The following is a 24,689-nucleotide window of genomic DNA, read 5'->3' as shown; positions in this document are numbered from 1 at the left end:
GTTTGTATCTGTTTGTCACCAGAAGGTCTAATATGTTATCGGCACGAGTCGGTTCTCTGTTTAACTGCTCAAGGTAGTATTCAGATAATGCACTTAAAAAAATTTCAATGGATTCTTTATCCCTGCCACCTGTTATAAACGTTTTAGTCTCCTAGTGTATATCTGGTAAATTAAAATCTCCACACAAAACTATAACATGGTCGGGAAATCTACTCGAAATATTTTCCAAATTTTCCTTCAGGTGTTCTGCCACAACAGCTGCTGATCCAGAGGGCCTATAGAGACATCGAATTGCCATGTTTGAGCCTGCTTTAACCGTTATCTTTACCCAAAGTACACTCCTGGAAATTGAAATAAGAACACCGTGAATTCATTGTCCCAGGAAGGGGAAACTTTATTGACACATTCCTGGGGTCAGATACATCACATGATCACACTGACAGAACCACAGGCACATAGACACAGGCAACAGAGCATGCACAATGTCGGCACTAGTACAGTGTATATCCACCTTTCGCAGCAATGCAGGCTGCTATTCTCCCATGGAGACGATCGTAGAGATGCTGGATGTAGTCCTGTGGAACGGCTTGCCATGCCATTTCCACCTGGCGCCTCAGTTCGTGCTGGACGTGCAGACCGCGTGAGACGACGCTTCATCCAGTCCCAAACATGCTCAATGGGGGACAGATCCGGAGGTCTTGCTGGCCAGGGTAGTTGACTACCACCTTCTAGAGCACGTTGGGTGGCACGGGATACATGCGGACGTTCATTGTCCTGTTGGAACAGCAAGTTCCCTTGTCGGTCTAGGAATGGTAGAACGATGGGTTCGATGACGGTTTGGATGTACATTGCACTATTCAGTGTCCCTCGACGATCACCAGTGGTGTACGGCCAGTATAGGAGATCGCTCCCCACACCATGATGCCGGGTGTTGGCCCTGTGTGCCTCGGTCGTATGCAGTCCTGATTGTGGCGCTCACCTGCACGGCGCCAAACACGCATACGACCATCATTGGCACCAAGGCAGAAGCGACTCTCATCGCTGAAGACGACACGTCTCCATTCGTCCCTCCATTCACGCCTGTCGCGACACCACTGGAGGCGGGCTGCACGATGTTGGGGCGTGAGCGGAAGACGGCCTAACGGTGTGCAGGACCGTAGCCCAGCTTCATGGAGACGGTTGCGAATGGTCCTCGCCGATACCCCAGGAGCAACAGTGTCCCTAATTTGCTGGGAAGTGGCGGTGCGGTCCCCTACGGCACTGCGTAGGATCCTACGGTCTTGGCGTGCATCCGTGCGTCGCTGCGGTCCGGTCCCAGGTCGACGGGCACGTGCACCTTCCGCCGACCACTGGCGACAACATCGATGTACTGTGGAGACCTCACGCCCCACGTGTTGAGCAATTCGGCGGTACGTCCACCCGGCCTCCCGCATGCCCACTATGCGCCCTCGCTCAAAGTCCGTCAACTGCACATACGGTTCACGTCCACGCTGTCGCGGCATGCTACCAGTGTTAAAGACTGCGATGGAGCTCCGTATGCCACGGCAAACTGGCTGGCACTGTCGGCGGCGGTGCACAAATGCTGCGCAGCTAGCTCCATTCGACGGCCAACACCGCGGTTCCTGGTGTGTCCGCTGTGCCATGCGTGTGATCATTGCTTCTACAGCCCTCTCGCAGTGTCCGGAGCAAGTATGGTGGGTCTGACACACCGGTGTCAATGTGTTCTTTTTTCCATTTCCAGGAGTGTATTTCACATTTCAGACCTCCGTCAATTTCCTTTAATACAATTGCACTTCTTATCGCTATAAACACGCCTCCCCCTTCACTATCCAGTCTTTCTCTGAGGTATACATTCCAAGCCATTTGGGCTTAATGTATCGGTCTTGGAATTTGTTAGAGCATTGGACAATATTTTGGGTGAAGAATTACTTAAGAAGTTTACTGTTAACGTAGATCATATATTAATTGCAACTGAGACATGGGAAGAACATTCAGAGACACTTGCAGGAGTCTTGCAGACGTTTGAGAAAGCTGGGGTAACAGCAAACGTGGGTAAGTCAGAATTTGGTAAATGCCAGATAAAATTCTTGGCTTCATAATTACGGAAGAGGGTATTTATCCTGATCCAAGTAAACTCGAGACAGTTAGGCAATTTCCAGACCTTAAAAAAAGGCAACTGAGAGCATTCTTCAGCGTCTGTGAGCTCTATCGAAACTTCCTGAAAGAACCTGTACTCACTGCCCCAAAATTGAGAACACTTGCCGGCCGGTGTGGCCGAGCGGTTCTAGGCGCTACAGTCTGGAACCGTGCGACCGGTACGGTCGCAGGTTCGAATGCTGCCTCGGGCATGGATGTGTGTGATGCCCTTAGGTTAGTTAGGTTTAACTAGTTCTAAGTTCTAGGGGACTAATGACCTCAGAAGTTGAGTCCCATAGTGCTCAGAGCCATTTGAACCATTTGAGAACACATACTAAAGCCAAAATGACCTGGCATTGGAATGATGAATGTCAAGAAGAATTTGAAAGGATTAAAGAAGCATTGTGTAACGCAGATATATTATGCCATCCTGATTTCTCTAGAGACTTTTATTTGGGAGTGGGTAGCTCAGATTATGGACTAGGCATACATTTAAACCAGATAGAGAAAGAAGAAGAGAGCAAGGTTATAAAGCAGAAGCTTGAATGCATGGCAAAGGAGATACAGCATTATGGAGGAAGGGGCACTGTCTATTGTGTGGGCTTTCAAGCGATTTCGTTATTATCTAACAGGATGACATGTAAAGGTGGTCACGGTCCACAAAGCCCTAAAATTCTTAACCACAAGTAAACTGAAACACAGCTGGTTGATAAAATTGCATTGCAAGATCATGAATGCAAAGTGATATACAAGCCAGCCAGGTAAGTCATGTACTGTACCTGATGCATTATCAAGGCAGCCACTCGATTCTTGGGGAACAGGTGTGAGAGGACCAGAAGACGGAGAAGTTCAGGTAAATTTAATGAAGGGAGTACAGCATGAAGATTTTGTGAAGAGGTTCTTAAGGAACACACGTAGAGAGCAGAACCAGGACGAAAAACTGAAATTAATCAAGAATAAGTATAGATGTGCTGGTAAAGAAAAGATTAGGATATACTGTTATATCCACCAGGGAATACTGTACAAGAGAAAAATAGAGGATGAAGAGAGCTTGAAACTATGTATACCAGAGAATATAATAGACAAGTTAATCTGGTACACACATTATAGCAATGCCCATTATGGACCTAAGAAACGCCTTGAAAAAACGGAAATTGGACAGCATCTTCAACATATACGCATAAACACAAGTTGCTGAGCACTTGTGACACCTGTCAGAAAACTAAAACTGCCACTGTTCAACATAAAGGTTACATGCATCCAGTCATACCAGAATCAATTAGAGACATCGTGGCAGTGGACCTGTTCAGTCCCTTGCCTGTGGCAAAAAAATTACGCCCAAATTCTAGTTGCAGAAAAATTAGTATCTAAATTTGTGAAGTTTTATCCATTAAAGAAAGCAACCAGCAAGGTCATCATTTATAAGTTTGAAAAAGATCGCTTTAGCAATGCATGTACACTGAAACGAATCCGAAGTGATAATGGATCCCAATTCCGATCCAAGAAGTGGAGGGAAATGTTGAATAGGCATCAAATAGAACAGATCGCCATCTGTAGATACAAACTGGTTTCGAACCAGGCCGAACGGATGATGGAGTTAAATCGTTTGTCTCTGACCTATTGTGACAAGAAACACGGTACTTGGAAGGAATACCTAGAAGAATTCGAGTGTATTTGGAACCACCTAACACAGGATTCGAAAGGATTTGCACCATGCGAAATCTTACTTAATCAGGAACCTGACTGTTTTTCGTGAGTTGATGGAATATCCACAAGAAGATAGCCTAATTTGGGAAAGGAAACTTGAACTAGTAGAAATGAAACATGAGAGAGAAAGTTAAAAGCAGACAGGAAAGACATGAAACCTGTAAGCTACAGGGTAGGAAACCTAGTGTTGGTGAAAGTGCATGCTAAATCCAAGAAGACAGATTCTGAAATACATAAATTTAACCATGTATATGAGGTACCATATAAAATTATCAAGATCGAACACCACAATACTGTGGAGTTGGAATATGCTCAAACCGACGGAGTGCATGGCAAGGAAAATATTGAAAATATAAAGAGCTATATCCATGTGAAGATTGGGGCAATCTGAAGGAGAGAAGTAATCAGGACGATGAAGTAGGGCCTAGACAGCCACAAACATAAGTGTGTATGGATGATTTTGGTTATTATGTGTGTTTGGAGAATAAAGATCTTGAGAACTGGTGTTCAAGTGTCAGTTGTTGTCTTTTATTTACTATATTTGTTTCTATTCTGGATTATGGGTTTTCATGATGACAAAAGACTTAACCATATTTAAGGGATGAATTGCATGTAAGAACTGAGACATAGTTATCCTTTATAGTGTGAGAAGTATTAGTGTTTAGAATATTGTACAGTGTATTAATATGACCTAGATATGGAGCATTCTATGAACTGTGGGAATAACAGACGCTCAAAAGCAGGAAACACAATTAGTAACAAATGAGAAAAAGATTTCTTTAGAGATTTATCTTGTGATGACCACACTAACGATAGATTTATATATACATTTGTGAGTAGAGATGAAATTATTGTCATTTATCTGCATTTGTATTGAGTAGGTATTAGTCTAATTAGACATAGTTGTTTCCTGTGGTGTGTGGTGCGAATATAGTAGGATTTTCGTTGTATTCTGCACAGCAAACCTCACAGAGATGAACCAAAATGAAAATAGTTTTGTTACAATATGATTCAATAGACATTCGACACACAATATTCAGGTGATTTCAATGACGTTACACTCATTTACTAAAATTTTGCTCATTTTTGGAGCTGACGACCGTTTTATTCTGTAATTTAAATGCATTCAAACCATATTATAGGATTTAAAATTATGGCTAACTACAAAGATATTTTTATTTATTACCATTTTTTTACATTTCGATCATTGTTTACATAGTAATAAATACTCTTGCAATAGCAATCAGATTGTACCTGTCTGTACTCAATCGCTAAGCATTAATCATCGAATTTAATACCTCGTTTCCACCAACAGTGGAATCTTATATGCGTATGTCAGAATTAAAACTGATCGAGTGTAACATCAAGCACCAGCACGTCAGTCTAGAATGATACAACAGAGAGGACTGTGAGACGACATCAGCCATAGCATGCTCACTAGCGTGACACAGTGACAGGAGCAGCCCCCACATGAAGAGAGTATAAGCGAGACTCTGCATAGCCACAGCCTCACTAGAAGACGGGCTGTGATCCAAACGATTAGCCGTGACTTGTGATCTACACAAATTGCTTGCTTGGGAGTTGCAAATAATCAATGTCCTTCGATATATATATACGTGTCGCCAATTGCTTGCTGCACCTCTTTGTGACAAAGGCAAAGTTAAGTACTGTCAATTTAATTTACTGTAGTAAACTCCATTAATAAGATTTGCTTGAGTTGATGTCTAGGTATCCGAGAAAACAGCTTCCTAGGCACCCTGTATTAGACGAATGGGTGGACACGATAGAAACCTTACATGCACAGTAAAGTATAGATACGTTATAAGCTGACACATCACATACAGCGCTGTTGTAAGTAGGCTGTTTATATTTTCTTATTGGCAACGTTACGTAGCGCTCTGTATGAAAATCACTGGCTGTGCTGTGTGCAGTCTGTGGCTGGTTTACATTGTTGTCTGCCATTGTAGTGTTGGGCAGCGGCAGCTGGATGTGAACAGCGCGTAGCGTTGCGCAGTTGGAGGTGGGCCGCCGGCAGTGGTGGATGTGGGGAGAGAGATGGCGGAGTTTTGAAATTTGTTATACTGGATATTATGAACTGCTATATATATTATGACTATTAAGGTAAATACATTGTTTGTTTTCTATTAAAATCTTTCATTTGCTAACTATCCCTATCAGTAGTTAGTGACTTCCGTAGTTTGAATCTTTTATTTAGCTGGCAGTAGTGGCGCTCGCTGTATTGCAGTAGTTCGAGTAACGAAGATTTTTGGTGAGGTAAGTGATTTGTGAAAGGTACAGGTTAATGTTAGTCAGGGCCATTCCTTTGTAGGGATTTCTGAAAGTCAGATTGCGTTGCGCTAAAAAATATTGTGTGTCAGTTTAAGCACAGTCTTGTATAAACTGTTCTAAGGGGACGTTTCATATGTCGACCCTTAGCCGAGGATACCTCACTGGAATCTTCTGATTTTTTCTTGTAGTTTGTGTAATTAGTGTAGATTTTGTTTATTGCTAGCGCGTAATTGTAGAGAGAATCTCCTGTGTAGTTGCAGCCTTTCATTGTTGTACAGTAAAACAGTTGTGGCATGCATGTAGATTTGCACCAAGTATTTCGCAGCTACGCTTGCAATTAACTAGATATTATTTTCAGTGCTATGTTAATGTGTTCCCCTATTTTTGCTCTTCAAATTGTGTTTTTCTGTGTTCTCATGTGAAATATTGTGACAATAATGGCGTGTGGAAAACGTAACACTAGGCTCCAAAGTACACTGAGAAATGACAGTGAAGACGAAAGCAGTGTGTTAACGCCACCATGTAATGAATTAACTAATATTCAAAGTAGTAATTTGGTAACTGTGCATAGGGAAATGGAGCGGGCGTCAAATAATGGTGTAGACAGTGAAACAGGTAGTAAACAGGGAAGCATTATCGATCGATCGGTCGGCAACAGCTCGCCTCAGGAATTGGGAATGACGGAACACAATATTGCAAATACTGTAGACTCAGGTTTTGGGTTCTCACCGTTTTCTCAAATGAGTCAAGACACATTTTCCGCTTGTCAAAATGTGAATGTTGCCGGTGCAAATTCACTGCCGAAAAGCACTGAGGAACATGTTTCAGACACCAGTGCATTGTTATTACAATTAATGCAACAAATGGGACAAAAGCTTCAAAAGTTAGACACAATGGAACAAAATCAGAGACAAACACAGCAACAGTTAGACACAATGGAACAACACCAGAGACAAACACAGCAACAGTTACACACAATGGAACAACACCAGAGACAAACACAGCAACAGTTACACACAATGGAACAAAATCAGAGACAAACACAGCAAAAGCTTCAAAAGTTAGACTCATTGGAACAAACTCTCGAACAAACACGTGAAGATTTAACTGCTGAGTTACATAACATTGACTCGAAATGTCAGAAAGTCTGTAATGACGTAAAAACACAAATTTGTGAGCATTTCCAACCTATTTTTTCGCGTCATGAAAATGCATTACAGAATCATGAAGCAGCCATAAAAGAACTGCAAACTATTGTTCATGAAAATCACGACACCTTGCAAGCTAAAATTGACTCAGTTGCATCTACCGATTCGGTTACGCAACTTGCAAAAACTCAAGAAAACTTAAAGGACACAGTAGATACAATTTCAACACAAATGGACACTCTGAAACTTGGTTCAGAAAAACACACTGAGGAAATAAGTACACTATCGGAGAAAGTAGCCGAACTTTCGGATCAGTTCACTAACTTATCTGCAAAGGTAGATGATGATCTGAATGACACATGAACTGTAGCCATCACTGACACAGAAGAGTGTGAACAAATTAGGAAATTCAAACAAAATCAGAATCAAATTAATACGCAACACCAAAGAGAAATCCGGGAAGTACAAGATCAGCTGACACAGGTAATACAAGAATTACGTATTTCAGAGGCCACTCGCGCTCCAATACGGGAAGAGGGACATAGAAATACGGAACAGCCACAAAATAATAACTCAGGGCACTTCGGAAATTATGAAAGAAATTGGCAAGGTACACCGAATTTTGAGATGGAACCGCCAACACGACGTAACAATGACCGATATGCTACTCGCCGACACGATGATTTTGACTATAAGCTGTTCATTACTACACGTAAATTCAAAACGTTTAAGAATTCTGCCAACGACATTCATCCACAAGCGTGGCTCCATCAATTCTCTCATTGTTTTCCTCCCAATTGGTCATTGGAGCACAGGTTAGAATTTATGTGTGGCTACTTGGAGAATGAACCAGCTGTAAGAATGCGATCGGTCATTCACTATTGTCACAGTGAAGGAGAATTTTACCATGCGTTCCTCTCAGCATATTGGTCTCAAGCTACACAAGACCGAGTAAAACATAGCATCATAATGATGAAAAATTTCGAACAATCTGAATTTTCCAGTCTTGTGAAATATTTTGAAGACATGCTGCACAAGAATCAGTACCTGTCAAACCCATACAGCCCCTCAGAACTCATACGCATTTGCTCAATCAAATTACCTGAACATTTACGACATATTATTTTGGCAGGACGTTGCAAAGACGACATTGAAGCTTTTCAGGGACTGTTACAAGAACTGGAAATTGACACAGACAGTCGCGGGATGCGAAAATGGGAAAACAATCACTACAGGTCACATCCGTCACAATTCCGTAACGACAGAAACGATAACTGGCCACGACAAGCCTATTCATACAACGTAAATCGTGACCAAAACAGACACCACCCGTATGACAACCACTGGCAAAGTAATAGTTACAGAGAAAGATCGCATTCCCGTAGTAATGAATATGACAGAGACAATCATAGAAACAGACAATTTGGCAACCAGAACTATTATTATCACGGGAGACAGAATAACTTCAGACGCAACGGTTCACTGTGCAGTGATAATTCAGGGAGAAATTCTCCACCACTTAACCGACAAGGAAGAAACTATGGAATCTACCGACATGACGACAGACGATATAATCATAACGACAGACCTGAATTTCATCAGAACTGGCGGGGTTCAAACAGAGCTGGGCCCTCTCGGCAAGGCGAATTTGTAGAAGTTAGGTCTTCTAATCCCAATAACGATGCGCGCCAACAAAGAAACAGACAATGACTCGCACCGCAGGCAGCCACTTGCGCCCGCTGGCTCAGGGAAAAATAACATTGATGCTAACCTTGAGCAAAATTCCAGTATTCTTTACGGACGAATACCGCATGATAATTGCATTCAAGTTGAAACTCTGCGTACTGAGAAGAGCAAAGGTTTACACCACATTTCACATGTAAAACCATTTATTGACAGATAATCTGCTTTTTAACTTAGTCTTTGCAATTTTCACTTCACGTTACTTGTACAATTTGTCACACTGAGAAACTGTTAACATGCAACAATGTTTTGAAGTTCAATATCCACTCAAGAACCAAGAGAACTTATTTAAACAGAAATTACGAATGCATTGTTATTGCGAACAGACGACACAGTGTTATTGTGTGTGTACATTCTTGCTTGTTAGTTGCACGATTACGTAACAACTATAAGGCTCACATACTTAGAACATTTACCAGTACTGCTAATGAGATTTTAATGCAACATTTTGGTGTACTTGAAAATACATTCTGAATTAAAGTACTTTCTGAGAGATACCAGATGATACAGTGGTTAGTTTATGTGACAGCTACAAGATTATATCATGACGTTACTAATGAGTGACAATTTACAATGTTGCTTTTGCGGTGTATCTGTTTTATATCTGTACAGTTTTTCTGAATTCTTCTGGAAAGTAAATCATGTTTAATAGTAACTTTTGTGGTATAGCTACAATGAGACAGCCTTTTCCATAGCACAACAATACGTTACAGCACAGTAATTTCTTCATCACAACAATAAGCGCAATAACTAAGATATCTATAAGCAAAGCATTTCACTTTTGTTTATCATGAGGTAAGTACATTGACTTCTGCAGAACTTAGCTTTCGGAGGACAATAACTACGACACTTCCACAGAGATTATCTTACAACAAGACGCACATTTAGCGCTACAGGACACGTATTTGAGTGATTGATTTTGTACTTAAAACATTTATTTTTAAAGATATTTGAAGTACAATGATACAAAGGTTTTCCGTGATACATTTCATTCCATTGCTGTAATCTGTAACACCTGAGGGTATAATTACAATAATCCTCAGGGGGGTACACGCCTACTTTGTGTACCATGTGTTTGGCAAGCACAAGGAGCCCTAGCTAATATGGTATTTGCTTATACAACTTTACACATCGGTACCATATTTCTCTAACACAAATTACACAGCTATCTGATCATTTAACTGAGAGAGACAAACATTTATTTTACTACATCAGTGCCAGATGTTTATGTAATTACACCATTGGGTAACTTCACACTTAAGAAATTGTATTTTGTCTGTACTTTGTGAACTGTTCATATTTTTTCGGACCCATTGTGGTATTATGAGAGCTTTGAATGATATATTTGGTATGGGATCACGATTTTTAAAGGACGTTTGAGGCAGATGACACTTTTGACATGAGCAGAGAATTTTTTTTTAATTATTGGAGGAAGCTACGACGATTGTGAGAGTTGACTGAGGTGTTATGATGTTATTATTACGATGACTATGTGTATTATGCTGTTGCGGTATGTTTATGATCAATAAGCTGATGCTATACGAGTTATTTGATTAAGCTAAGTATCTGCTATGATGAAATATTGAAGAAGTGTTGACGAATAAGGTAAGGAATAATGAGTAGTGTTTAGGGACTCTGGTTTGTGAAAAAGGTTGTTGGAAACCAAGAATCGTACTTTAAGAGTTATGAAATGTGTGTAAATGCGTGAATGTATCACAATGCCGGCAAAAATTTTTTGGACACTGTTATATTCATAAGATTTTGTTTCTACACATTTGCAACGCAAATTCTTGACTCGTGAAATTTTGTATATGAGACTGGCACTGTAGCGGAAACTGCTGTCGTAAATATTTCTGTAAGAAAGTTAAGTGACCACCTGCACGTAATGCATCGTGGGCACCCAGCTGTGTCAGATGCCTGGAGAAAAAGCCATTAGGGTGTCCCTTTCCAGAGGCACAGGTAGAAAAAAAAAGGGAGGCCATTATCCTCGCTGTTGACATTCCTTTGTAGAAAGCATCGTAAATACGACACCCTCAAACCTGAGAACATGATAACACTGTGGAGCTCTTAATTTATAATATTTACTGCAATGCCGAATGAAATGACGAGAAATATTTTTATGTCTATACACCTGATTATGACTACTGTCTTTCTAGTTGAGAGAAATGCCATATGGCTTGCTTTATGTATTTATTTGCTCATTTTCTTTAATATCTAGTTTCTAGCTGCACTGCAGCATTGTTTAAAATAAAATTTTATGAATGTACTAATATAGATATTTTATGCCTACAGATCCAGTAAACAATAACTTAAAAAAAAAAGAAGGAGCACAAAAAGACATTTCCCTTCACAGGACTTGCATACATAATTTTCTTTTCAACTACTTGGTAATATTTTTCGTAGAATAAATTGTGGTGCACCACTTTAATTACATAGACATTAAGATGTGAATATACATTTTCCTTATCTGCATTGTTGTTTTTACTGTAATATTTTTTCTGCTTGAGCTATGTCATGTTTAGGTATAAGTTACTGCTGTTTGCCAGGCATAGTGTTACTGAATTTGACTTTGTGTTACTCTGCTAAGCCAGTTTATTACCGATTTATTTTTCTTGTTTGCTGCTCATTGCATATTAGTTGTAATATTGTTGCTTACTTTGCGAATTTGAATTTTTTGTCATTGCTGTTCGTGTTAATTGTTTGGTGCTGCTGCATTGCCTCGTCCCTTAGTTTAGCATCTGAGCTCAGTAGATTTAAGTTAGCTTAAGAAGGGGTAGACTATATAAGAGAATGAGTTGCGATGAATTTGAAGAAATGCACTGAGAGGTTATACGAGAAAAATACAGAAAGCATGCTTGGATAGGATTTTTTTGGTGGAAGCAAAGGTTGAAATAAGACGAACGATCTATGGAATGAAGTTTTGGGTTGGACTGCAGTACCAAATGTTACACTGAAAACGAACCCTGTCCTTTCCTTTTGTGTTATCCCACTATGTGTTTGTGTACCCTTGTGTATTTGTTTTCTTCCTGTCTCTGTGTAGTTTCATAGAAGTTTTTCTTCTTTTAATATTAAGCTCCATTCACTATGATGAGGAATACTGTTCTCCTCAAATATAATTGGCATTAATACTATGTTATTTACCTTGTAAATATGCTTAGACATTATTCATTCTGTTTTGCTTTAATGCTCATGTGTGAAGTTGATGTTTCGCAAGTTATTCTGATCTTTTATGTATGTACTCATGTCATAATTCCTATAACACTGATGTATATGTTTATTTCTATTCTGTTGTAAAGCCTGTACTACAAATGTTATCTGTATTGTTATGTTCTTTAATGATGTATTTTGTACCTTTGTAATTGTATTCTTATGTTATAAAATTGTAATTGATACCAGTTCATCATATTATTAACTTGTTAGTTACATTTCACTGCACACTTTTCTGTTGGTCATAGTATATGGACAATAAGTGAGAAGCAGAGACTGTTAGTGTATGCACGTGTGTTGATAATTCAGCAAGGGACTGGATAACAGCATTGCTGGTTCTAAGGACAATTCCAAAAACTTTGTGAGTGCACAATTGGTGGTTATGGACTTGCTATATTCTCCGCAAGACTCTTCAATGGTGATTGTGCACCCGCACAGTCACAACAGATGGCTGCTGGCCATCTCTACAAGGACTACAGTGGGTCTGCACCACTGGTGGCCCACCAATACCACAATCTGTACCAGGACTACAGTGGGTCTACTCTGTGTTGACCTACCTACCAATATGCATCAACTTCGACTGACTCTGCGGTGGGTTTGCTCTGTTGTGGCCTATTACCTGTCTGCATGTCAAGAGTCAGCACTGTCTTTCCATTGGAAGGACAACACTACTTCTTCAAGACTGCATGAACATCCACTACTTCCGTGTGCATTGTCTTTTACTGCTCAGACTTTGATAAAAGAAACGGCAGTTTTACTGGGATGAACTGTCTTTATGGACTGTGAGAAAATTTTAGCTTTGGACCAACATTGTATCAATAAGTGTGTGCATTTGATATCTTTGTTATTGTAATTATGAAAAATTCTATCAAATCATTATTGGCCACTGCCCAAAACAATTTGTAAAATTTTTTGTGGGGAGCATGGGGGCTATGTAAGTAGGCTGTTTAGGTTTTCTTATTGGCAACGTTACGTAGCGCTCTGTATGAAAATCACTGGCTGTGCTGTGTGCAGTCTGTGGCTGGTTTGCATTGTTGTCTGCCACTGTAGTGTTGTGCAGCGGCAGCTGGATGTGAACAGCGCGTAGCGTTGCGCAGTTGGAGGTGGGCCGCCAGCAGTGGTGGATGTGGGGAGAGAGATGGCGGAGTTTTGAAATTTGTTATCCTGGATATTATGAACTGATATATATATTATGACTGTTAAGGTAAATACATTGTTTGTTCTCTATTAAAATCTTTCATTTGCTAACTATCCCTATCAGTAGTTAGTGACTTCCGTAGTTTGAATCTTTTATTTAGCTGGCAGTAGTGGCGCTCGCTGTATTGCAGTAGTTCGAGTAACGAAGATTTTTGGTGAGGTAAGTGATTTGTGAAAGGCATCAGTCAATAAATAAAGTGCAGATTGCTTGTGCATTGGTAACTCCACGACGCCACAATACTGGAGAAAACATCAGACATGCAGCACTGTAGTCAGAAGTTGTCACCTGGTGACAAAACATAATTTTGGTCATTTTTTGTCCCGAATAGAGTGGAAGGAAATTAGGAAGGTTTCACAAGTTTTGTGACACCTTCGCCTTCCCCTTGAACTAGAAATTTGAAGAGGCTGCAGATAATGTGCACCACCCATAAGCTGCTAGGTTCTAGTAGAACAAAGACGAGTTGGAAAATTGTTTGGTAAGTCACCTGGCAACAATGAGGATTACTGTGTTCCTGAAGACGTTCCAGCTGGAGAATATGCCAAGGAAGCCCCTCCTGTCTGTCTTGCTCTTGCCCACGGTCTGGATCACCTGCAAGGCGAACGGAGGCACTGTGGAGCCATTGGTGGCTGCTATGCGCCGCAGAACAGCCAGCGCCTCCTGCTCGCGACCTCTACACGCCAGCCAGCGTGGAGACTCGGGGAACCAACTGTCACCAAAAAATACAAGTCTCCTGTAAGTACTAATCACAGTAGTAGTTGTAGTTGTAGTAGAATATTGGTCCACTTATCAGCTTTACAACAATATTAGAGCTGTCAGCTTAATACAAAGAAAAGACACAATGAAAACTTTACTTTTACATTCGGACATTTAAATGGTTACATTTCGAGCTTAACAATAATTTATCGATAGTGCACAATATTCTTTAGTATTTTAGTATGTTCATACTCGAAAAAATTAAGCTTAATAGGGAAACGAATGTTCCATTATGAGACACACACACATATGTTATATATATATATATATTCCAATTCACCTTACAACTTTCGTTATTCCTATGCACTTCAATCTTTGAATCTTTGTAACTCTGAAAAACTGAGTAGATATTCCTGAGCAATAAAATGTATATTCAGATGAGGAAGAAGTGATGGGAACAACTGAATCAAAGGAAACGATTCAGTTGGTTGTTGGAAAACAATGCATTCCATTTTGAGTGTGAACATTCCACTGTTTGCCACTATTTAACCCTTATTGTTGACTCCACTCTGTTATCACTTGTCGTCACCATTGTTGTCGTCGCGACATCTGATTTTTATTGAGTGCATTCACTAACTATTAGTTTGGCTCTTCATCCACGTTTATGAAGAAGCATTTTCTTAATAGTGAACTCTGTATTTGGTTTCAGAATTCCGAAATGCTCAGTGGTGTGAGGATGGAATAAACCTTATGACTGATTAGAAAATGATCCTCAAGGCAAACTCGGTGAGATTTAAAGTCTCTGCAAAGATGATTCATAGTCTGAATCTATATTAATTAAAGAAATACAAAGAAAATTAACAAATATTTCTGGCAAAAAAAGCTTCCAACGATTGACATTATATGTTTTATGTTCACGTCACCTCAGCATGTACCAAAATAGGATGATTGGTGATTGGTGCAAACCAGAGGAAATAGAGCTTTGCCGGCCGCGGTGGCCGTGCGGTTCTAAGCACTGCAGTCCGGAACCGTGGGACTGCTACGGTCGCAGGTTCGAATCCTGCCTCGGGCATGGATGTGTGTGATGTCCTTAGGTTAGTTAGGTTTAAGTAGTTCTAAGTTCTAGGGGACTGCTGACCTAAGATGTTGAGTCCCATAGTGCTCAGAGCCATTTTTTGAAATAGAGTTTCAGTAAATTTAAATAAAAAAGTGATTGTTCATTTAGTTCAGCATAAATTTATCTTGTAGCACCAATCATTAACCAATTAAAACCCACCAAACATCCATATTTAATACCAGAAGGACGAAAAATGGATATTTAAGTAAATGAATACTTAAATTTTAAAAATGCTTCATTTTAAGAAATATACTTTTTTCAGCTTTCCTTGAGATAAATTACATTACTTTTCTCTAAAGAAGTTGGTAAAATTAGTTTTGATTCATGTATAACCGAAAAGACTGAAAGAGTATGCACATGAAATCTCTCAAACCCAGAGACTGAGTGAAAACATTAATATGGCTGATGTAACCATCAGAGACTTGTCAGTCAGCTGTCTCACATTAAGTGAAACAATTCAAACATAGAGACTGAGTGAGAACACTGATACAGCTTACATGGTCACAGAGACTACATTCAGTTATTGGTTGTTTCATTTGACTGAAAAAAAAACGACTGAACAAAAAATTGTAGATGGGACAATCGGTTGTTAAAACCAGTTGGTTGTCCCCCCTCACTATGAGGAAGAAGAAAAATTATTACTAATACCACACAGATCTACATGTAAGATTTTCCAGTAAGAATGTGTATTATAGAAAGTATATTATAGAATGAAGTGGGTATTGTATTATAAATATGTGTTACATTTTTACGAACGATTGTTCTACGTTGTCTAAATAACCCATTAAGGTATAATAGGAATTATGTAACAAATGATCTATAAAAGTCATATGAAAATTGTTAAAGTTAACTGTGACTCTTGTCCTGTGATGATAGACAGATTGTTGGTGTGGTAATTACTACAATTTTCCTCAGTGTGCATAATAATAGGTTCGAAGCGATCAGGTTCAGCAATCAGAAGAACACACACAACGCGCTAGTGATTGATATGCTACCAGAACGTCGCAGACAGTTTAAGATAATCAGATGTTTTGTCTGTTGTACCGATAGACAGATTGACAGAACCGGACGACAAACGGCCACCAAGACAGTGGAATAGAGCTTACGGAACTTGAGAAATCGAGAACTCGGAGTCTGCACCTCTCAGGGCCAATAAAAAGCAGAGTACTCAACATAGCTCAGCATGCCTTTGCTGTTGGAAACCTTATCGGTAAACGCCCCGGTCGGAATTGACGTGTGGAACAAACATATACTCACTGAGGCCCACAATCGAATCAGACACTCACTGGCTTGGACACCGCCCATCAAACTGCGTTTAATCTGATGGGACGGTGAACCAGTAAGAGACGCTAGATTCCCAACCCTCCGGGAGCAGGCGGAACATTCTTCCAGGGCAGTTTTAGCCCGTCAAACACAACTTTCACACTTGTTGCCTAGGCGCCTCACGCCTACGTCAGACATACGATATTTGAAATCATATGGACTAGATAGTACGACTGCATTTCGGTCACGCTGCTGTTTGTAAGATAAATATTTCTTTCAAATTACGAGGGCAGTTCAATAAGTAATGCAACACATTTTTTTTCTGAAACAGGGGTTGTTTTATTCAGCATTGAAATACACCAGGTTATTCCCCAATCTTTTAGCTACACAACACTATTTTTCAACGTAATCTCCATTCAATGCTACGGCCTTACGCCACCTTGAAATGAGGGCCTGTACCATTCCATTGGTCGATGTCGGAGCCAACGTCGTACTGCATCAATAACTTCTTCATCATCCGCGTAGTGCCTCCCACGGATTGCGTCCTTCATTGGGCCAAACATATGGAAATCCGACGGTGCGAGATCGGGGCTGTAAGGTGCATGAGGAAGAACAGTCCACTGAAGTTTTGTGAGCTCCTCTCGGGTGCGAAGACTTGTGTGAGGTGTTGCGTTGTCATGAAGAAGGAGAAGTTCGTTCAGATTTTTGTGCCTACGAACACGCTGAAGTCGTTTCTTCAATTTCTGAAGAGTAGCACAATACACTTCAGAGTTGATCGTTTGACCATGGGGAAGGACATCGAACAGAATAACCCCTTCAGCGTCCCAGAAGACTGTAACCGTGACTTTACCGGCTGAGGGTATGGCTTTAAACTTTTTCTTGGTAGGGGAGTGGGTGTGGCGCCACTTCATTGATTGCCGTTTTGTTTCAGGTTCGAAGTGATGAACCCATGTTTCATCGCCTGTAACAATCTTTGACAAGAAATTGTCACCCTCAGACACATGACGAGCAAGCAATTCCGCACAGATGGTTCTCCTTTGCTCTTTATGGTGTTCGGTTAGACAACGAGGGACCCAGCGGGAACAAACCTTTGAATATCCCAACTGGTGAACAATTGTGACAGCACCACCAACAGAGATGTCAAGTTGGGCACTGAGTTGTTTGATGGTGATCCGTCGATCATCTCGAACGAGTGTGTTCGCACGCTCCGCCATTGCAGGAGTCACAGCTGTGCACGGCCGGCCCGCACGCGGGAGATCAGACAGTCTTGCCTGACCTTGCGGCGATGATGACACACGCTTTGCCCAACGACTCACCGTGCTTTTGTCCACTGCCAGATCATCGTAGACATTCTGCAAGCGCCTATGAATATCTGAGATGCCCTGGTTTTCCGCCAAAAGAAACTCGATCACTGCCCGTTGTTTGCAACGCACATCCGTTACAGACGCCATTTTAACAGCTCCGTACAGCCCTGCCACCTGTCGAAAGTCAATGAAACTATACGAGACGAAGCGGGAATGTTTGAAAATATTCCACAAGAAATTTCCGGTTTTTTCAACCAAAATTGGCCGAGAAAAAAAATGTGTTGCATTACTTATTGAACTGCCCTCGTACAATTAAAGGGTTTCTACCCATTACAATTTGTGAAATAATTACAAAACGTTAAATTTTTATGTTTTATATGGAAAGGACAGGGACCAGAGCCACCACCTTTACCGAAGACCAGCGACAGCTAGAAAACACAATTTTCGACCACTATTAATGTAATTGTAAAAATAAAGGTAAGAAAAAGTTGTATGAATTGAACTTGTACGATCACCTTTTGGTGTTGCAGTTCTTCTTATTCCCGTGTTTGCTAAGAAAGTTGGATGACGAATTCCTCCTAATGCAAGATACCTTTTGAGTTTTGTTTTACCCAGACATGTTTCAGCACTTTTTGTGGTATCTTCAGTGGAATGCTTTATTTCCTTTCTCACATGAAGCTATTGAATGTTAATGTTGGTAGCAGTGAGTCGGCTACACGATCTGCAACTTGTCATGGCTTTGATGTTTTTGTCCCCTTTGTTTGTGGTATGGTAACATGCTGATTTCTACCACTTTTGTCATTTCACAGGAATTTTCTGCGATTTTTCGAACTTGTTCAGTATTTTCGCCGCCATACTAAGCATACCAGCATTAACATTCAATAGCTTCATGTAAGAAAGAAGATAAAGTAATCCACTGAAGATAGCACAAAAAATGTTGAAACATGTCTCGGTAAAACAAAACTCCAAAGGTGTCTTCATAAAACGGAATTCCTCATCCAATAAACTTTTACAGTATTCAGTTACCGTTTATATTTCGTCCCAAAAGCTTAACGTGCATCACGAAAGCAGAACGTTGTTACTGAGTTTATAATACTGCAAAATCTAAAAATAAATATTTTATCTTGCAAACGTGAAGAAGTTAAATTATATGAACAACGTATTTCAAGAAACATCCAGTTTTTGTCTTTCAGAGAAATAAAACGGAAAAACTGAAATAAGAGTGTTTTTATAAGTTAAGAGATACATAACGCCAAAGAGCATAAGCTAGGGCTAATCGTCTGCATATTGTGGAAGTACCTGAAGCATAAAATATTGAAAAAGGTTCAAACAGTACAAATTTTATTTAAAGAACGGAAACGGTTGTACATCAGAGCAGACTAAATCAAAGACTACAAATTATCAATTTAATAAATTTTTTGAAGTTGAACAACATCTCTGGGATTAATTATAAAACACAACGCTGTAGTACCGAAAAGAAAACACTGCTCTAATGCCTTTTTTTTTTACGTCGTCGTACAAATTGTAAAACTATCGTAATTGTAATAAAAATTATTCACGGTAAGTATCTGCTAACAAAGAAAGATAATACATACTGTAGCCAAATATATGTGCAAGAAATGTGATGTTCGAGGTTCGCCAACATATGGTATCGTAAAACAAGGCGTATCATGGTAACTATCAAGTAATCCATCCTACGAAAGAAACTGGTCTAGATGGAATTCAAACCCAGCTCGTAAGTACATCATTATAATATTTTACAAACATCAAGAATGCTATCCTCAAACATTGGTATTTCCTTGCACTTTGGAAATTGGGCAAGGTCCTGATGTTCCGTAAGTCAGGGAAAGACGACTCCATCCCACAAAATTACAGGCTGAGCTCTTTCAGCAGTGTTCTTGAGTAAATAATTCAGAAACTTCTCACTGGCACTGCATCAGTAACCTGAGCCCAGACAAACTCCAATTCCAGAATCACCTCGCCACAACACAATTTCTCCGCACAACACGCGACAATAATAATAAAGAACCAGTGGCACTGTTTTCCTTGACCGCCGAACGTATTAGCCATAACAGCTTCATTTGCAAACTCGCTAGGATTCCGCACAGGGTCACATGTGTCACTCACTCACAGGGGCTTCAAGAGATTCGGGGTCAACAATCAACACTATATGGTAAACAAGAGGGAGCACCTCATGGCAATATACTGGAGTTCCACGCGTTAAGCCTCCACGACAATGTGATAGCAGCCATCCACACCAATGACAAACCTACCCTGGCACAGTACTGGAAATGACCAAACATCATTTCAGCTTACAGACGGGATTGAAAACTCTCAGGCATTGGTTGGAGAAATGGTGAGTTTAGTAAGTGGAAGTTAATTCTGTTTACAAGCAGACCGCACCCCCTCCCCTCCCACATGCAAGCACACACACACACACACACACACACACACACACACACACACATATATATATATATATATATATATATATATATATATATATATATATATATATGCACAAGCACAAACAGTGTAGATAAATCACATTACACAAACATTTTTCTGTGAGAATTAGCTACATTGGCGTTAAGTTGGACTGGAGGAAATTGAAACCAGAGCTTAAGTCAGACTTTTCTAATTCCTCCTACCCAATGCTCAACTGCCAAAGTACACTGAATGGCAGCATGGCTAGTACGTGTATGCAACTCTCATTATAAGGCTGATGACGTACGTAGGAGCAGTCTGGGAATACCGAACACCAACAGATCTTCAGCCCCTGCACTTGATTTATTGCGAGCAATGTCCCACGACACACACACACACACACACACACACACAACGGACCACTCGACTGGTCAGTGATATGAGACACTCCAAAGCTCTACGTAGCTTGCTATGTGCTCCGCATCACACCATTCTACTGTACATGCTTCTCGCTCAAAAATAATCTGTGGTGAACTTCTGTTCTTGCACAAGACACGCTGACTAAACACAAGCTGTACATTTTCGTCGTCCGCTGTTCATTCATCTCAAAAACATAAAATTTTAATATTCATTGCAGCTTAACACATCCCCATGTATCGCTTATTTTGTGTATATTACCTGAAGAAGAAGAATAGTATAAAACAACTGAGGGCAGCAAACGAGAGGGAATAGTTCCAATTGGGCAGCACCCAAGACACCAGACCAGCGAGCATCATTCCGACGGCCATGCTGCAGCATGCATAGCGGTTGACTGCAGTGCGGTGCTTGATATCAGTTAGCTCCAAACCTGAAACACGAGAAATCATCCTCAAATGCTTTCAATATTACGTATCAAATAACACAGACTTCACTTCAAAAATGTTTCGGAGAAGATTCTATAGTGCACTTGCAGGACAGACACCATAGCACTATGTATGGTTCCACAATAAATAACTTTTAATGAAAGCCTAAAACTGTAAACGAGCAGTGTTTACTAAACCAAGCTACTTTTTCTACTCCATTGTAGTGCGAATGGTGTTGTTGTTGATGTTGTCATCAGTCCAGAGACTGGTTTGATGCAGCACTCCACGCTACTCTATCCTGCGCAAGCTTCTTAATATCCAAGTAACATCAAGCTACATCCTTCTGAATCTGCTTAGTGTATTCATCTCTTGGTCTCCCTCTACAATTTTTACCCTCCACGCTGCCTTCCAATACTAAATTGGTGATCCCTTGATGCATCAGAACATGTCCTATTAACCGATCTCTTATTCTAGTCAAGTTGTACCACAAATTGCTCTTCTCTCCAATTCTATTCCGTACCTCCTCATTAGTTACACGATCTACCCACCTAATCTTCAGCATCCTTGTGCAGCACATTATTTTGAAAGCTTCAATTCTCTTCTTGTCTAAACTAGTGATCGTCCATGTTTCAATTCCATACACAGCTACACTCCATAGAAATACACTCCTGGAAATGGAAAAAAGAACACATTGACACCGGTGTGTCAGACCCACCATACTTGCTCCGGACACTGCGAGAGGGCTGTACAAGCAATGATCACACGCACGGCACAGCGGACACACCAGGAACCGCGGTGTTGGCCGTCGAATGGCGCTAGCTGCGCAGCATTTGTGCACCGCCGCCGTCAGTGTCAGCCTGTTTGCTGTGGCATACGGAGCTCCATCGCAGCTCCGTGGCAGCGTGGACGTGAACCGTATGTGCAGTTGACGGACTTTGAGCGAGGGCGTATAGTGGGCATGTGAGAGGCCGGGTGGACGTACCGCCGAATTGCTCAACACGTGGGGCGTGAGGTCTCCACAGTACATCGATGTTGTCGCCAGTGGTCGGCGGAAGGTGCACGTGCCCGTCGACCTGGGACCGGACCGCAGCGACGCACGGATGCACGCCAAGACCATAGGATCCTACGCAGTGCCGTAGGGGACCGCACCGCCACTTCCCAGCAAATTAGGGGCACTGTTGCTCCTGGGGTATCGGCGAGGACCATTCGCAACCGTCTCCATGAAGCTGGGCTACGGTCCCGCACACCGTTAGGCCGTCTTCCGCTCACGCCCCAACATCGTGCAGCCCGCCTCCAGTGGTGTCGCGACAGGCGTGAATGGAGGGACGAATGGAGACGTGTCGTCTTCAGCGATGAGAGTCGCTTCTGCCTTGGTGCCAATGATGGTCGTATGCGTGTTTGGCGCCGTGCAGGTGAGCGCCACAATCAGGACTGCATACGACCGAGGCACACAGAGCCAACACCCGGCATCGTGGTGTGGGGAGCGATCTCCTACACTGGCCATACACCACTGGTGATCGTCGAGGGGACACTGAATAGTGCACGGTACATCCAAACCGTCATCGAACCCATCGCTCTACCATTCCTAGACCGGCAAGGGAAGTTGCTGTTCCAACAGGACAATGCACGTACGCATGTATCCCGTGCCACCCAACGTGCTCTAGAAGGTGTAAGTCAACTACCCTGGCCAGCAAGATCTCCGGATCTGTCCCCCATTGAGCATGTTTGGGACTGGATGAAGCGTCGTCTCACGCGGTCTGCACGTCCAGCACGAACGCTGGTCCAACTGAGGCGCCAGGTGGAAATGGCATGGCAAGCCGTTCCACAGGACTACATCCAGCATCTCTACGATCGTCTCCAAGGGAGAATAGCAGCCTGCATTGCTGCGAAAGGTGGATATACACTGTACTAGTGCCGACATTGTGCATGCTCTGTTGCCTGTGTCTATGTGCCTGTGGTTCTGTCAGTGTGATCATGTGATGTATCTGACCCCAGGAATGTGTCAATAAAGTTTCCACTTCCTGGGACAATGAATTCACGGTGTTCTTATTTCAATTTCCAGGAGTGTACTTTCAGAAACGACTTACTGATACTTAAATCTATACTCGATGTTAACAAATTTCTCTTCTTCAAAAAGGCTTTCCTTGCCATCGCCAATCTTCACTTCATGTCCTCTCTACTTCGACCATCATCAGTTATTTTGCTCCCCAAATAGCAAAACTCATTTACTACTTCAAGTGTCTCATTTCCTAATCTAATCACCTGTACACTTGGTGTGCGCGATTATTCAGGACCACTTGTGTATTATTTATTACAGGTAGCTTGTCATCTGCAACCAAACAAAATTTCTCATCAACATCGTTTGGTTGCAGATGACAAGCAACCTGTAATAAATAATACACAGGTGGTCCTGAAAAATCACGCACACCAAGGTATTAACAAAAAGAAATGAACTATTGTATGAACTAAATATCCACATATTTTTGTAATCATTTAGTAAACGTGTTCACATTGCAGAATAAATAAAACGGAAACCCACTGATGATGGCAGAGTGGTGCAGAAACGTGATTGGGTACTGAGAAAAAACGGTGTTTTGCATAACTGGCGGACCTCACATATTACAATTCTGGTGTAATATTTCACTGCATTGGCTTGTTGCTGAGATTGTTGTGAAAGTTGAATCTATATTTTTAACACTTACCAACAGACAAGACAGATTCTGCCAAAGGCCCAGCTGCAGCTGACACGAGGGATGCTGCCAGGATGAAGAGCGGCAGCACGTGTGGAGAGAGCACGACCAGCAGCCTGCTGACCACGTGGGCTGACAGGCACAGCAGCTGCTGGGGGCGGCGGCCGTACCTGTCGGCAGCAAGAGTCAGCTCAGCCTGCGTGTCGAGGTGCTGGGCAGTCCAGCTAGCAGATAAAGTCCTATGATCATGTTGTGGGGCGGCGGGTAGAATTAATTGTTATATAAATGTTCCTATTATTTATGCTGTTGTTTTGCCGTTCTCAACACTGGCTCTCTAACTACAATTTTGGCAACCAGAAAGTGATTAGCAAAACGTGAAGCCTGTAATTAGAATTCCTAGTGCCCACATCACCTGAGAAATACACTTATAGCTACAGCTTATAGCTCTGAGGAATTAGGAGATGGTCTGGGATTCATAATCAAAAACGATCGTGAAAAAAATGTTCTCTGTATTCTGAAAGTCACAGATGAAAGAAAAAGAATCCACACAACCTGACTAACAGAGCAGTTCAGAGTCTAATGCGCTGATGCAACTATAACTGTCCAAATTAAATGTTTAAATGAATGCTCGCCATAATTTGATGATAGTGTTCATCAAACGCCATGCTAAATAACGGTAGAATGTCTGTCCCGCGACGGCACGTGAAAATACAACATACGCAAACTGAAGATAGATCATTAAAGTCATCCCAGAATTTACACTTCATTCGAAAACGATTTCATGGTTACGCGTATCCTGAGTAACTTAATACGGCATCCGAGGCTGTTTATAGCAATGATACCGACGCGACGTGACTCCCGGCACAGATGGTGAGCTAATCTGCGTCTGGAGAGAACTGGGGCCTTTCTTCCTCGCGCAGCGTTC

At 41.4% G+C, this 24,689-nt stretch overlaps 1 protein-coding gene across 1 annotated transcript in view; it reads right to left on the bottom strand.

Annotated features, from left to right (window-relative positions):
* LOC126176755 (solute carrier family 22 member 7-like) overlaps window positions 1-24,689 on the bottom strand; it is a 319,454-nt gene that overhangs the window by 40,162 nt on the left and 254,603 nt on the right. Inside the window, exon 7 of the mRNA XM_049923923.1 lies at window positions 13,913-14,096. Within this exon, the coding sequence (XP_049779880.1) occupies window positions 13,913-14,096 (184 nt within the window). The remainder of the gene's footprint in view (window positions 1-13,912; window positions 14,097-24,689) is intronic.

This window comes from Schistocerca cancellata, chromosome 3 (genome assembly GCF_023864275.1).
Source record: "Schistocerca cancellata isolate TAMUIC-IGC-003103 chromosome 3, iqSchCanc2.1, whole genome shotgun sequence".
In the NCBI taxonomy this organism is placed as follows: domain Eukaryota; kingdom Metazoa; phylum Arthropoda; class Insecta; order Orthoptera; family Acrididae; genus Schistocerca; species Schistocerca cancellata.
This window is presented reverse-complemented; position numbering and strand designations above follow the sequence as displayed.